Below are 15717 nucleotides of genomic sequence, written 5' to 3' on the forward strand. Positions count from 1 at the left end.
ATTATTGTTGTTATTGTGTTTTATGTTGTGATTTATTATACTAAAAAAAGATGCAAAATTTATATATTTTGTAATAACATTATAATTATAATTCCAATTGAAATAAGTTTTTAAGGCAAAATTTGAGAATCCTAAAATACAAATAATAATAAAAGTGCATCACAAACTTATTTAGTCCTATTTGATAACAAAAAAAAATAGAAAACAAATTTATATTCTTAAAAACAAAAAATACATTATTTCCAAATAATATTTTTTTAGTTATTTTCTCTTATTTTTATTTATTTTTTTATAGATTATTTTAAAAAATAATTATATAAATATAAAGGATAATTAAAAAAATAAAAGAAATGTATATAAAAGTTATCTTTTAACACATTTAAAAATATAGAAGATGGATTAAGAAGATTTTTTTAAGTTCTCAAAGGGATTTTAATTTTACAAAAAAAAAAACAAAATATCCAAATTGTTGTCAAAAATTATTTTTTAAAATAGTTTCCAAATAAAACCTTAGTCGACTTTCACATTTACATACAAGTTGTTGTCGCATTAAATCCCTTTTATTTTCATGGGAGTGATATTTGAAGCGACATTTTCAGAGAAGAAACCACACCCTTTCATTGCCGCAGACAAACCCTTTGCTCCGAGTCCTTGATTATCATCAATATGTGTTTTTAATTTTGTTAAAGAGAAACTTGGGGGTTGTAGCTTGCTATTGTTCACAAAGAATCGCAAAGAAAAAATATAAAGAGAACCTGAAAAAGGTAAAGACAATGACGAGATTGAATTCCTGTAACGCACCTGAGACACGCTTCAATTCCAAGATTTGATCCTCACAAAGATAGTACAGGAGAGAAAGGGAATGAAGACAAATTCAAAGAAAATTGAGAATACGTCATTTAATAAGAAGAAATGGATAAATTTTTACTAATTAATGAAAGTTGGTCCGATCTTGGGTTTGCTCCCTAATGATCACCAGTTCGAATCCCCTCAGAGCCACTAGAGGTTTTATCCAGTCGTTAACTTCAGGTCCGTGGATTAGTCGAGGTGTGGTTATCAAAAAAAAAAAAATGGAGCTTGTGGATGAGAATCGGAGCATAATACTCCATGCAAGACAAGAAGTCCCGAGTCAACCAGTCACAACCATCACATTGCTGTTGTCCCCCCATCTTTTGAATCCGCGTTGCAGAGAGTTTCAACTTGAACTGCTTAATTTAAGGGAGAAAAATAAAAAAGAAAACAATATCGGCTTTTAATTGTGATGATGATCAATGATGATGAGATGATGAGTCGCAAGAGGACAATAGAGAGCGATTCAATGTCCCCCGTGAACTTCCAAATAGGATTTGCATTCGGGAGAGAGCTGATTCTTTGTATAAAGTTGAATGAGGGGCGACCATCTATGTGAATTGATCAATCACGTCTGAAGTCAAATGTCCATCAGGGCTGAACCTGTGGTGCAAATTGCATGGTTGAATCTAACGCTAGAGGTAGCCCAATGGCCATGGCAGATACTTTTGACTTTCAAGGCTTTTTTCTAAAAAACTGAATAGAGAGTCAGAGACCGAACATGGGTGTTGAGGGTCGATCATATCCAAAGCCACCGTTTCATTTGGGCTTACGGGCTATTGCTTTCCTGGATTTTTTTATAAGAGTACGTTAGTTTAAAAAAATAATTCCTAAACTACCGTTATGAAAAAAATAATTCTAAATCTATGTAGTTTTTGTCTTGCCTCTTTAAAATATGAGTTTAGTGTGGAAATTTAAAAAAAAAAAAAATTAAAATTCGTATTTTTAAAAAATGATTTCTTTAATATGTAAATTGTCTTTTAAAGAGATGATTTTAAAAGAAAATAACATTCTCATTCTTATTTAATAAAAATTAAATTATTTTTTTCAATGATAATTTAAGAATTATTTTTTTAAACCACTGTACTCTTTAAAAAAAATCTCTACTATCCTACCTAGTTCTGAGCATTGGTTCCTTGTGAATTTGAATAATGAATAAATTAGCATGTTTCTTTCATGTACTGATGACTATTTTGAAATGGAATTTAGGACAGGCCCTTGGGAATCTTATTTTTTTATTTTTTCAATTTGATGTCGGCAAGTTTAAAACAAAGAAATAGTAAATCAAAACAAAAAACAATAATTAAAATCAATAATTGTCCTTCCATAAAAGCTTTTCGGCTGACCCACCACCACTGTTTTAAAGCAGCCATGGATATACATACATGTTAAACATGATTCACTTTAACTCAAGAGTCTTAAATCTAAATCAACAAAATTACAAGTCGGATTTGAAGCAAAATTCTAGCTATCGCGATGTGAAACTTTCCATCTTAAATCTAAGAATGAGTCATCCAAATAATAGTCATAAAAAAATGTAATATCATGGACACTAATTAATTTTTCGATGAAGTGATCAAAACTTAATCTCAAAGTGGATATCAAAACAAAATATCATAGATTCAAGTTATAGGAGCATAACGTGTAAAGAGTAATTGTTAAAATATAATAATATCACTCTTAAATCCGATGATAGATCATCCAAATAATAACTCTTAGATCATATTTATTGTGTGTAATATCAAATATCATAAAATATTTGATTTATCCTCGACAGGATGATCAAAGTCCAATCAAAACTAACTTCATATTGAATTTTCTATTTAGCTAGAGAGTTCGAGTGAAACAAGGATTTTAACAAATCTTTTTTTTTTTTTAACTTATCCCGACCTCCACATATTAATATAAAAATTATATGATATACCTTTAATCCATGCTTAGTTATTTATTCATTCAATTCAATCTTGAGTTGTTCAATTGCATCCTTGCTGTCCTTAAAACTTTGTAATTCCACTTCTTTTCTTTCATTTTCTGCCGTGACCGGTGAAAAACACTCTAGTGACAAATTTATAGCCTGGGGATATCTGCCAACCTCGTGGTTGAAGGGTTGAGGAACTCAGAGATAGTATCACACACAAGGCCACGCAATGCCAGCGTCACTACAAGCAAACACTCGGTTAATGGGACCCCTTTGGAAGTCATTTTCTGCTCAACTCGGTATCATGACTAGGGAAGATGGGAGCCTCGCCACTGGACACTACCATGGCATTATGTGCCTACCGACCTCTCAGACATCAGCGTCTCTCCCTCATAGCCAGTCACAAGTGTACAAGTATCAACAACAATTAAATTCCCCATGATGAGGTCCTGTGTACAGGTCAGTTTCTAATCCAAAAAGTCAAGTATCGCAAAATTAATACTCTACTTGGTTGCCAAGTCGTATGAAAAGAATGGGAAACCAAAGAAAAAAATTCTAGAACGGACACTTCAATGATCAATTTAGGAGTTTCCAGGGGTTCATATCTTTTCCAACGTCTGTCTCAGCCGACATGCAACAACAGCCAACCGCATCAGCTCTCTATGAAGCATACACAAACCATAAAACATTTGATCTTCCAATGCAAATTAAAATGAGGTTTCAGTAATAAATTTCTGAACTTGGTATGAGTATTCTAAGGCACTTAATAAAAATAGAATCCTCCACTCCCCAAACGAAGTAGAATAAAATAATTAATGCATCTCCCTTGACGTATCCCAACATAATTTTTCATGTGTTCCCACCATTTCCAGTGTTAGGTGACCCGACCAATAACAATGACATGTCATGACAGCTTCATCACTCGAAACATAATCCCACTAATCAAGCTGGACCACGTGGCCCACTAATCAAGCTGGACCGCGTGGCCTTAGAGAATGCACAATGGTCCACCATTTCACAAACAGCATGGACAAACTTCCCCATAATCTCTATGACCAAGTGGCACAGACTGTTCATGGCTCCACTTGAAAACAATTACCAGTTTCAGTTTAGTTGTTTATAGTTGATAGGGTTTTCTTGACATATTGTGCTTTTCTAGTTTCATATTTGATTCTAGCTTTAAAAGGCCATGTCTACATTCCAATTGACTCCAGTCTACAAGCAAAAAATAAAAATAAAAACAAATTTCATGAGTATTAATCAACTGCCTATTCCCAAAGTGCAAAGCCACATAGATGACACTCCATATGTGATATTCAGCCATAACCAGATGGGTAACGATATCCATTGTGCTCTTCCCGAATTGACACTCCCCTTCCAATGGTGTGTTGGGCATCTTGTTAGAGAGCCAATTTGATTGGAAGATATTAAGGCATACAAGATCATTCTAACTGGATAAAGAAAACATGAGATTATAAAACTTATAATGAGAATCACATTAAAAATTATGTTTGGACAGGTTAATTTCAGCTAGAGCCTGCAGTTATCCTTTATTTCCAATGACACTACCAACACCAGAGAAACAAATGGACAAGAGAACACACGAGTAACAACAATGTTCATGCACTTTTTTGCACCAGATATACCTAAGGTTCTCCACCAAGCTCCACTCGCAGGTTGTCATATGGATAGACCCTAGGTGTCTGTTCAAAAGAAACGCAAAGTACCATGAATCAGCAGCAGAATAGGATAGTAATATCAACTAAATTAATTTAGGGATCAACTTTAACAGATCCATGCATCTATCCAAGTAACTTACAGAAAACTGACATTTAATGAAACAAGAATGTGAAAGCAATTTAAGCAATTCTGTCACTAGCATTTCTGGCCCAAATTCATTGCAGAAAAACATGAATAATTTCATGCACAAAATGAATTTTTGATTCAGCTGCTTCTAGTAGAAAAGACTGCTTTCCAAAAGAATTGCCAAATGCAAAATTATTATTCCAAAGTTCATTACAACTCACTGAGCTTCACCAATAGAAGAGACAAAGCAATATACTATCAAAGAAAAAGGAAGACATGAACCACTTCAATGCATACAGATGACTTAGTATACCACACACACTTTTAAACAGAAAACACTAACTTGGATTGCTTAGTGTAACAGTACCTACAGAGAATGGATGTTACCACTAATTGAGAGAGTATTCCAAGTGGTGCATCTGGACCACAGTTCTCATACTAGGAGAACAGGTTAGTCTGCAGGTGCTTTCACCATTCAGGATGTTTCCATCAGAGAGATCTTCCTCTCATCAGGAGCTCAATTTTTCGGATGGTACTCTCCCTATGTAAGGTATTTCAAATTGCAAACTCATGTGCCTCAAATATATCTTACTTGAGAGACTCATCTGCTTTAGTTTTTGAACCCAGAATCAACTGAAAATTTCTGAATCTGCAGCAACCATGTTCGGCTGCAGAATGCTATATCAACGTAAAGTCATAAACTACTGCAGGAGCCACAGCAAGGGGGTGGCTTGGTGTCTACCGGGAAGCACAGGTGTTCAAACCTGTCAAAGGGAGCTTACCAAAAAACAAGTAAGAAGGTGAATGAAAGCATGTAGCAAGGGAGAAAGATCTGGAAAGCTTTAGAACAAATCAAATAGGAAACTCTTGTCGGAAAATGGCAAATCCATCCAATCACTGAGAACAGGAACAACTGAGCCACATGACCAAGTGGATCGGAAGCATTTGAATCATAATGAGGGAATCATGGTCAGACAGAATTCTTAAATTGGAAAAAAAAAAATGATAGCAAGACATATGGATCGAAGTGACATGTTCCTTGAGGATTCTAGTTCTGATAATGGACAGTTAAGAATTAATAAGTCAGGAGAAGGAGGTTGGAAGCTATAATAAGATGTATGGTGCCAACATACAGATAAGTCAACACAGTATCCAAAGATACAGAGGTATAGCAGTATAGTGGCAAATTCAGTATGAGTTGGTGAAAAGCAAATTCAGTCTCTGGAAGAAGCTTTCCCCATGTTGTTTAATCTCTCCATCAACAAAGAAGGATAGGTTGTTGAGGCTTGGGAGGATGACGAAGGTGGGGGTAGCTGGGGGCTTCGTTTTAATAGACACCTTAATGATTGGGAGGTGGAGAAATTGAAAACTTATTAAGCACGCTTCATCCCTTGACCATTAGAAGAGGTGTGGATGACTTGTTCCGGTGGAAAGAGAACAAGAATGGGACCTTTTCTATCAAGTCTTTTTATAGCTCATTCTCAAGAGGCACCAAGCCCCCCTTCTCGGCTAAAACTATTTAGACGTCTTGGGTTCCAATTAGGGCTAGCTTCTTTGGTTGGGAGGCGGCTTGGAGCAGGCTGCTCACCACTGACCACCTGAAGAGATTTGGTTGGAGCATCCCCAACAGGTGCTTTTTGTGTAAATATGAGGAAACCACAAATCACCTTCTTCTGTTTTGCAAGAAGGCCAGAATGTTATGACTTCTGATCTTCTCCCTTTTTGGAGTGCAATGGGTGATGCACTCCTTTGTGAAAAGAAACCTCCTGGGTTGGCATGAATCTTTTGTGGGCAAGAAAAGAGAGAAAGCTTGGAGAGCTGCCCCCCTCTGCCTGATGTGGACCATCTGGAAAGAGAGGAATAGGAGGGTCTTCGATGATATGGAGAGGAACGATCAAGATATTAAATCCATTTTTTTATACACTTTCGTGAATTGGGCTAAGGTGTATATAGAGAAACACACTTTGTCTTTGATAGATTTTGTATACTGGCTAGCCACCAAGTAAGGGTCAGGCTTGTTTTGTCCCTTTGTTTTTTGTTTCTTTGTTTTTGGTATACTCCGTGTATACCTTTTCTCTAGCCTTCTAGCTCTTAATGAATTTTCTTTACCTATCAAAAAAAAAATACAAAGATACATGAGATGGGGATGGATTCCTTTGTATAATTGTGTCAGAAAACTATAAAAATGTGATGGTGAATCAAATCATGGAAATATTTATTTATGCTGTTGTGAAGGATTCAACGTTTAAGAATCTTAAAGATGTGGTTCATATGTAAAAAGGCAGGCTTTGGATTTGGAACACACTTTGAAAATCATCCTTCAAGTTCTTCACTTCCAAAATCACTTGGATCAGTCTAGTTCCTATGAAGAAGCTACTCTCTGTTTGAAGGCATTAATTTAATAAAATAGTGATAGTTGATCATCCTATTTTGAGATGATGGATCATACCTAACTAGTTTTTTTTTATAAGTAAACACACAAAGAAAATATATATTAGAAATGGATCATACCTAACTAGTGAATAGAATAAAAAGAAGTCGGTGAGGGAATCAGCCATTTATTACTGCAACTACTGTTGGACCGTGATTTGGAGCTTTATTTTTGTTGATGGGAGTTGATAATTAGATTCATATTGATGTACAATGAATTTTCAACAGACTAAATAAAGAATATCATCAAAAATCATCTAATGAAAAAGGGATTGCAATCTAGTAAACAAGGAGAATACAAGGCACACCATCAAAGAGAAAAGGAAAGTTTGTATTAAACCATGCTCCAACTATCTACAAAATTGAATATAGATGTTACATTATAGCTACCACAACCCACCAGTACCAGCTGCCTCCCCCCCATCATATATATATATATAACTTTTCTTCTTTGTGTTCCAAGGCATATGCTGAATTTAAAGATCACAAAGGGATGGTATTAAGTACCCCCTAGAAACTCATAGATTTTATCTTTCTTTTCTTGCTTTTATAAACCTTGAATGGTTCATCCCATTGAATGGATTAGGCGAAAGGCCCTTTGTGTTGCCTTTTGCTTTGTTGGTCTTCTTCTATTTTCCTCTCCTTCTTCACCTCTTCTTTGGGAAAGTGTTGTTAGAAATTAGGTTTTTGCATGTGTGAAAATTTTTAGTATTTTAAAACACACACACACATATATAGCTATTGAAGGAACAAATTTTTTTTTTTTTTGATAAGTACTGAAGGAACACAATTTTTGCCACTAAGTTTATTGACTCTATCCTCTCAAATTCTTCTATTTTTCTCTTTCCATATTGTCTACAAAAACGAAGGAAAGTCATTTTTCAAATTTCAATGGCACACTTGCCCATAAAACCACCATACCATCAAAGCATCACATTCTTAATCCTGTAAGAAAGAACCCAAGGAACTCCAAATAAAGAAACAATTAAGCCCAACTACCTACGAGTCCACAATGACTCAAAATGCAATTGCATGGAAGGCTTCTGATTGGCCTATTCCCTATTTGGGTCTTCCCTTGGGGAGGAACCCAAAGGTTTGTGTTTCTTGGGATCCGATGATTGAGAGAATCTTGCGAAGATTAGATGGGTGGAAAAAGGCATATTTATCATTAGATGGAAGGATAACTCTCATCTACTCATGCCTATCCCATATTTCTAATTACTTTCTATCCTTGTTCAAGACTCCCGCTACAGTGGCTGGAAATGCAAAGGGATTTTCTTTGGTTAGGAGCAGAGGAGTGCAAGAGAGACCATTTTATTAGTTGGGATTTAGTGCGTAAGCCAAAGGTGGAAGGGGGATTGGGGTTTGGGAAGATTTCTCTAAGGAATCATGCTCTTTTAAGGAAATGGTTATGGAGATTTCCTAGGGAGAGTTTTGTTTTGTGGCATCAAGTCATTCTAAGCATATATAGGACACATGCTAATTGATGAGATGTCAATACTATAATCAGGTAGTCACATCGAAAGGTTATTGCACAAGATTTTCAAGATTTTACTAGGTACACTTGGTTTGCAGTGGGAGATGGGGAGAGAATCCATTTTTGGGAAGACTTGTGGTGGGGGGACCGACCTTTGGGTTCCTAGTTTCCAGGACTATTTAAAATAGTCACAATTAAAAATCTTCACATCTCTTCAATTCTTAGGTCTACTTATCCTTTCTCTTGGAACTTTAATTTCCATTATAACCATTCTGATTATGAGATAGAAGAATTAGAAAGTCTCATGTCTTCTCTTACTTAGTTGCATTTAACCCCATTTATTCTAGATACGAGAGCCTAGTCTTTATCTACTTTGAGGTTATTTATAATCAAGTCTTTCTTTCTATTCTTGTCCGACCTTTTTTACTCATCTTTCGCTTTCCCTACTAATTTTGTTTGGAAATCTCAAGTCCTTTTTAAGGTCAAGTCTTTTGTTTGGTTAGTGGCACACAAAAAAGCAAATACTAATGACATGTTATAATTGAGAAGGCCCTACAAAGCTCTTAGTCTTGATATCTTGTAAGTTGTATATGGAGCATGGAGAATCAATAGATTAACTCTTCTTACATTGTCCTTCGACGATGGACGATGGCACAAATTATTTCAAATAGCCAACATAGATTTGATTCCTCTGAGGAGCATTTGTGACTTGATGACCATTAATTATAAGGAATTGGAAAGATCCAAGAGAGGCCTAGTATTCCGGCAAACCGCTTGTATTGCTTTAATTAGGGTTGTGTGGTGGGAAAGAAATACTAGGATTTTTTTAGGATAAGGCAAGGAATTCAGAGGTTCTATGGAATACCATTCACTTCCTTACTTCTTTTTGGGCATCCTACACCACAACTTTTAAGAGCATTTCCTTTAATGCAGTTCAACTAGATTGGTTAGCAGTGTATAGTTCTAAGGGAGTGGATTAATAAGGAGAGGTTGTTTTTTGTAATTACCATATGGCTTTTTGCTTTTGGTATTCAATATGTTTAGCTTTCATTTATGGGAAGATTCCTCATCCTTTTATTATACTTCTTAATTCCTATTTCAATATAATGCATTGTTGTTTCTTATAAAAAAAAAACAAAATAAATAAAATGCAATTGCATGGATTCCTTCCAATATCTGTATATCTAACCAGCTTATAAAAAAATTGGCATATCCAACCACATTCCATTAGCCAATAAGATTTTTTCCTAAGCCGTGTTCCCAACAAAGAAACTCATCTTCATAGGAATTTTGGATCTCTAAGGCTATGTTTGGTCCCCGAAAAGGTTGAAGGAAAATGCTCAAGAAAGAAAATAAAAAGGAATAGTAAAAGGAAAGAAAAAGTAAATAAAAATAAAAAATAGATTTAAAGTCAATAAATTATTTTTATATGTTTTTCAAACTCATTTCACTTGTTTTCCTCTATTATATAAAGATTAAATAATTTTAAAATGTATAAATTTCAAACTAATTTCAATTATATTTGATTTGCATTCATATTTTCTATGGTGAAACCAAACATGAGAGAATCATTTTCCTATACATTTTTTTTTTCTTCTCTTGGTACCTTTTTTTTTTTTGATAAATAAAGAGATTGTATTAAAAAGCCACCAAAGCAGTGGCTAGAATTACAAGAAAGAAAAAACGCCCCTCACACCCTAGCTGAACGCCAAAGCCCTAGGAGCAAGCCAAAAACCACCCTTAATGGGAGACCGCCCAATCAACAAAAAGGGAGACCACCCAATCAACAAAATCAACTAAGGTTGAGAGACCATCTTTTATAGACATCTTTGTCTCCAACCAAAGAAGATAAACAAAGGAAGACTTAAGCCTTTGAATTGACAGCTCTATTTCCTCAAAAGCCACTTTATTCCTTGTCTTCCAAACTGTCCAAAATAGGCACAAAAGACTTGCTTTCCAAACACCCTTCCTCTTCTTACCCACAAAGGTCCCATTCCACCCCAAAAACATCTCCTTCACCGTGGTTGGCAGCACCCACTGCACCCCGAACAAAGAGAAAAGCAACACCCAAAGAGTCCTTGCCTTTTCACAATGGAGTAGAATGTGATCAATTGATTCTTCGTTCCTTTGGCAAAGGTAACATCTGTTCGCTAGAGCCCAACCTCTCCTTTGAAGCTAATCCAAGGTGAGGGTCTTCCCCCACGTTGCTTCCCACCCAAAAAAACTCACTCTAGGCTGCACCGAGACTTTCCAAATAGCCGACGAAGGGAAGGAGGCTGGATGGCCTGATACTAATGATTTGTAAGAGACTTCACTGAAAACTTCCCACATTTAGTCTCTCTCTAAATCACCTTATCATCCACACCTTGCTGAATTCATTTCCCATTTAAGGCCACAAAAAAACTGCACACCTCGTCCAACTCCCAATCATTCAACGGTCTACAAAACAACGGGCTCCAACTTCCCCCACCCTCATTGCACCTCCAAACATCCTTAACCCAAGCATCCTTAAAAACCGCCAATGCAAATAAGGAAGGAAAAGAAACACAAAGAGGTTCATCCCCACACCAAATATCTTTCCAAAACTTTACCCTTTGCCCATTCCCCACAACAAAAAATAGCCTACTTTTTACAACTTCCCAATCCTTCCTAAGAGTTTTCCACAACCCCACACCATACCCCCCCCCCCCCCCTTTGCTTCCTTTGAACTCCATCCCCCTTGCTCCTCCCCATACTTTCCCCTAATCACTTGGTTCCAAAAAGCCTCTCTCTCAATAGCAAATCTCCAACTCCATTTACACAAAAGAGTCTTATTGAGGATAGAAAGACTCTTAACCCCCAACCCCCCATTACACTTCTCAAGGCATACCAAATCCCACCTAACCAGATGAAGCTTCCTCTCAAGAGCCCCACCTCCCCATAGGAAATCCCTCTGAATTCGCTCTAACCTCAGTCTAACTTTTCTAGGCATAGAGAGCATGGACATAAAGTAAATGGGCATACTAGCTAGAGTACTCCAAATCAAAGTAATCCTACCTCCTTTGGATATATATTGGCTCTTCCATCTAGCTGATTTTTTCCTCATTCTCTCCTCCACACCATCCCAAACAGTCAGCGATCTATACGGCGCACCTAAAGTTTTCTTCTCTTGGTACTTTTCAAAAACCAAACATAGCTTAAATCTTTTGTATAGGAAAAGATGATACTCCATCAACCTCTAAAGCCTTACAATCGAATTTCACTGAAACCCCTATTCTTCAAATCATCAACATTAGTGTGTCATTTAAATAATTTCTAATAGTCTCAATATGCAATAACTGTAAGAAGGTACCACCCACTCTAACTCCAAACCAAAAAACCTCTCCTAAAAGGAGGCACCCTGGCACCCAACACCATCCAATCTCATCCCCAAACTCCTAACAATCACCCACCCAAGTGTCTTGGAAGTAGCCACATAAACAAAAGAGGGGAAATGTCTTCCAAAGAAGTCTCTCTCCACTAAATATTGGTCAATAATCTAGATAACTAACCATCAACATAGTCACCCATTTTCTAGTTAAAAAATCCCTAGCCCCCCTTCTCCCGGTCTTCCTTGCCAATCACTTTCCACATGCCCAACCTATGAGGCTTCTTTACCTCACTAGAATACCGAATACCATCCCTCTTTATTCTTCATGTACTTTTTCCCAAACACCTCCAACATAAAACCATTTTCTAAAATAAAGCCTTTTTGTGCCTACAACTTCCTTACACCCAAACCACCCATTGACTTCTCCAAAGACAGCCTCCCAAATTCACCAAACTAATTTCTAAAGACCTTCACCTAAAAGAAAATCTCTTTGGATCCTTTCAAGCTTATTACTCACCTTTTTTATCAAAATTACAAAGGACATGACATAGATTAGGGTACTAGAAAGAATTATTTTCAGCAGGGTCCCTTTGACAAATATTGATGCTTCCATGATGCAAGGTCCCAAACTAAAAGGGATTAAGAAGTTAAGTGCAAGGTAAATACTCTGCCTATGAAAAAAAGAAAAAAAAAAAAAAGTACCAAGGTAAATGCTCCAATCTATAACCGAATGGGAAGTACAATTTATTTTTCTTCTGTTTTCTAGTTGGGTTTCCATGTTTTCCAATTGATAGGCAAAATTGCCTCTTCACTCTCTCAGAAAGACCAGAACCCCAACTCTCCATTCTCTGAAAAAGATCAGAATCCCAACCATAGATGTCAAAAAATCAACTGAGCTAATTTTCATGTAACACCAATTTTCACACAGAGACCAAGTTTCACACTAGCAAGGCAAAAGAAATGCTGTAAAGCAGCAACAAATCCAACAAACATATAATTATTCAAGGATGTAATTCCTCTCCAAGACCATGTTATAACCCTTGACTTCTCTCTTTTCAATTTAAGAAAGCATAAGCTATCCGAACAAGATCAATGAATTTCACAAAATCCAAGGTTTTATAAATAGGGGTAGATTTTTCACTTACAAACGGTATCTTAGAGGCTTTATCATTCCACACGGCCAACAGTCCAAGGGACGCAAAAAAGCTCAAACCTCCACACATCCAAGCTAATGCTTCATACTGGAATCAATAGCAAGTTCTTAAAACTCTACAGGCAGAAAAGCCCTAAACTTTGATTATCAAGATAAATAAATAAATAAAAACTCTTCAAATCCAACAGCCGGGGAGTTTTACCTTTCCCACAGTTTCAGCAATGCGATCTATACAGGGTTCGGGGAATGGAGTCCCGTTGTCCCAAATCAGCTCGTCATTTACAGGAAGCTAAAGCAGAAACATAGCAAAACGTATTTAGGGTTTCTACTGTTTCATTTCCGGTACTATCAAGAATAAATCAATACGATTTTTGCGTTCAGAAATGATTTGAAACTCTCAATCAAGCGATGGATTGAAGGATTTCTGGAATGTTATGTAAATCTAAGATTTTGGGGAGAGAAACTCACTGGTTTGTTGGGGACGATGTGTTTGCCAACGGGGAGGCCCATGCCGGAGCGAAGAGGAAGAGAAGAAGCCACGGAACGAGAAACAACTCCGCTTCCGCCCATGATCCTTGATGCTACATTGCTCAATCTCCCTGCCATTTTCTTGTATTAGATTTTCCTCTATGAACAAGTGAAACTCTTTTCTGCCTGTATGTATAGGACTTGAACTTCAAGGGATCCAGAAGAAACGACGTCGTCTATGTACCAGCTAAAATTAATGTTTATTCAATAGGTACGAAAAAAATTAGGGAAGATTGTGTTTATACCTTGGGTCAAAAGTAATACATGTTTCATTTAAATGTACATTATCGAAGATAATATCTTTATCAAAAAATACATAAAAATTTAATTATCTATATATAAATGTATTAAATTTGAATTTTACAAATTAAATTTCATATGTTGTGTTTTATTTTTTCAAATATATATATATATATATATATATATATATATATATATATATATATATATATATATATATATATAAGAAAACACATTTTTCTCAAAAGTTTAAAGGGGCCAAAGAGCTTCTCAATACTTCATCTCAATTGTTAAATCTAAGTTGTTAAATAAGGAACCGAGACAATTGACCCAAGATAAAAATGAAAGAGATTAGGTATAAATAATAGAAGTAAAAATAAAAAGAAAAGAATTAAGGTACCAAATAACCTAACTAAACATGATATAAAATAATCATACATAAATATATGTCACATGATTTGATTCATTATGTTTTTTGACATATTCATACCTAACGATTTCCCACAAAGTAGTGACGAAACATATAACTCGTGCAAGTCTTTCTATTTTTCAATTTGATTCAATTTATTCGTTTGTAGAGTTATTTACTCAAGCGCAAACATTTTTGAAACACCTCTAACATAAGGATAAATAGTCAATTTTGAAATTACTTATTGTCAATCACTTTCAGATATGAATCTATCTGATTCAAAAGGGAAGAACTTGCATCAATATCTGAATTTCAATTCAAACATAGTTTTATACGAATTCACTATTATAACCAAACCCTAACATTTAATACATTATATATCCAATAAAATATCAAAGAGATATTTTGTTATAAATCTTTATTTAATGGGTGTTTAGTAAATCAATTTAATAACTTAAAGTGACTTAATAACTTAATTTAAGACATTAATTAAATTAAGTATATTTGGTAAAAAAAAAACTTATTAATATGACTTAAAAACAAAAACAACTTTAAGTAATAAGCAAAAACAATTAACTTATTTTTAAGTCAACATCTTCATTTTACTTTTTTATCCTCATTTATCATAATTACTTCTACGATCTCTTTTGTTACTCCACGATACCTCTATTATTACTCGACCTTCTTTATCCTAGTTATAATTTATGAAAATAAATATATTAATTTGATTATTTAAAATAAATTTTAAGTTAATTTTAACAAACAACCTTAATATTTAAAATAACAATTAAGTAATAAATTTTAAATAAATAATTTAAATTTAATTTAACTTATGATCAACTTAAATCATTAAATAATAATTATTAAATTTTACCAAACACTTCTTTAAGCATATCGATTACCTTTTTTTTATATATAAATACTTGTATGATATAATTTATTTTTATTTTTATTTTTATTCAATATTGAGTCCATTATTCAACAATTATATTCATTCATTATTTTTATATAAACATATTATATATATCAAATAAAACAACAAAGAGTTGTTATAAATCTTTACTATGTTTGTAACTTTTTTTGTAAATACTTGTATCGTAAACTTTATTTTCATTTATATTCTATCTTGAGTATCCTTACTCAACAATTATATTCATTCATTATTTTTAGATTTTATATAAAAAAAATTAATCTTTTTTTTCTTTGCATTTCCCTTTTTATACAAGTTTTATTTTTATTTTTTTAAAATTTTCCAACTTGTTTAAAGTCTTATTTTGACTTGGATATATTAAGTGCACTAGTCCTTCCTCTCTCAATGCTCATTCTATTGAATGGATAAAAACGAGAGGGCATATGTGAAAGATAAAAATGAGTTGGAGAAGGTGGAGAGAAACAATTGATATAAGGCAATAGAAAAAATAATTTGTACCGAATCAAATATATACTTCGACTTTCTTATGCTCAAACTTTGGCTTGTAAATACAAAAGTATTGTACATGCTTTTTTGAAAAGATTATGTTCAAAAATTTTGGAATATATACTTGACTTTTTATGCTCA

General features: G+C 34.5%; 1 protein-coding gene across 2 annotated transcripts; it reads right to left on the reverse strand.

The window, feature by feature from the left end:
• Positions 1–3175: 3175 nt before the first annotated feature.
• LOC100245490 (NADH dehydrogenase [ubiquinone] 1 beta subcomplex subunit 8, mitochondrial) lies at positions 3176–13758 on the reverse strand. Of its 2 annotated transcripts, none has more exons than XM_059733648.1 (5): positions 13451–13674; positions 13185–13271; positions 12975–13070; positions 4414–4470; positions 3176–3427 (listed from the first exon to the last, which is right to left on the reverse strand). In XM_059733648.1, the coding sequence occupies exons 1-4, from the start codon at positions 13586–13588 to the stop codon at positions 4414–4416; spliced, it is 378 nt and encodes a 125-aa protein (XP_059589631.1). In that variant the 5' UTR covers positions 13589–13674; the 3' UTR covers positions 3176–3427. The 2 variants fall into 2 exon arrangements, with proteins under 2 accessions (XP_059589631.1, XP_010662384.1); XM_010664082.3 differs by lacking the exon at positions 3176–3427 and adding an exon at positions 3900–4218 and having other exon boundaries at positions 13451–13758.
• Between the last annotated feature and the right edge of the window lie 1959 nt (positions 13759–15717).

The sequence above is a fragment of the Vitis vinifera genome, chromosome 2 (genome assembly GCF_030704535.1).
Source record: "Vitis vinifera cultivar Pinot Noir 40024 chromosome 2, ASM3070453v1".
Taxonomy (NCBI): domain Eukaryota; kingdom Viridiplantae; phylum Streptophyta; class Magnoliopsida; order Vitales; family Vitaceae; genus Vitis; species Vitis vinifera.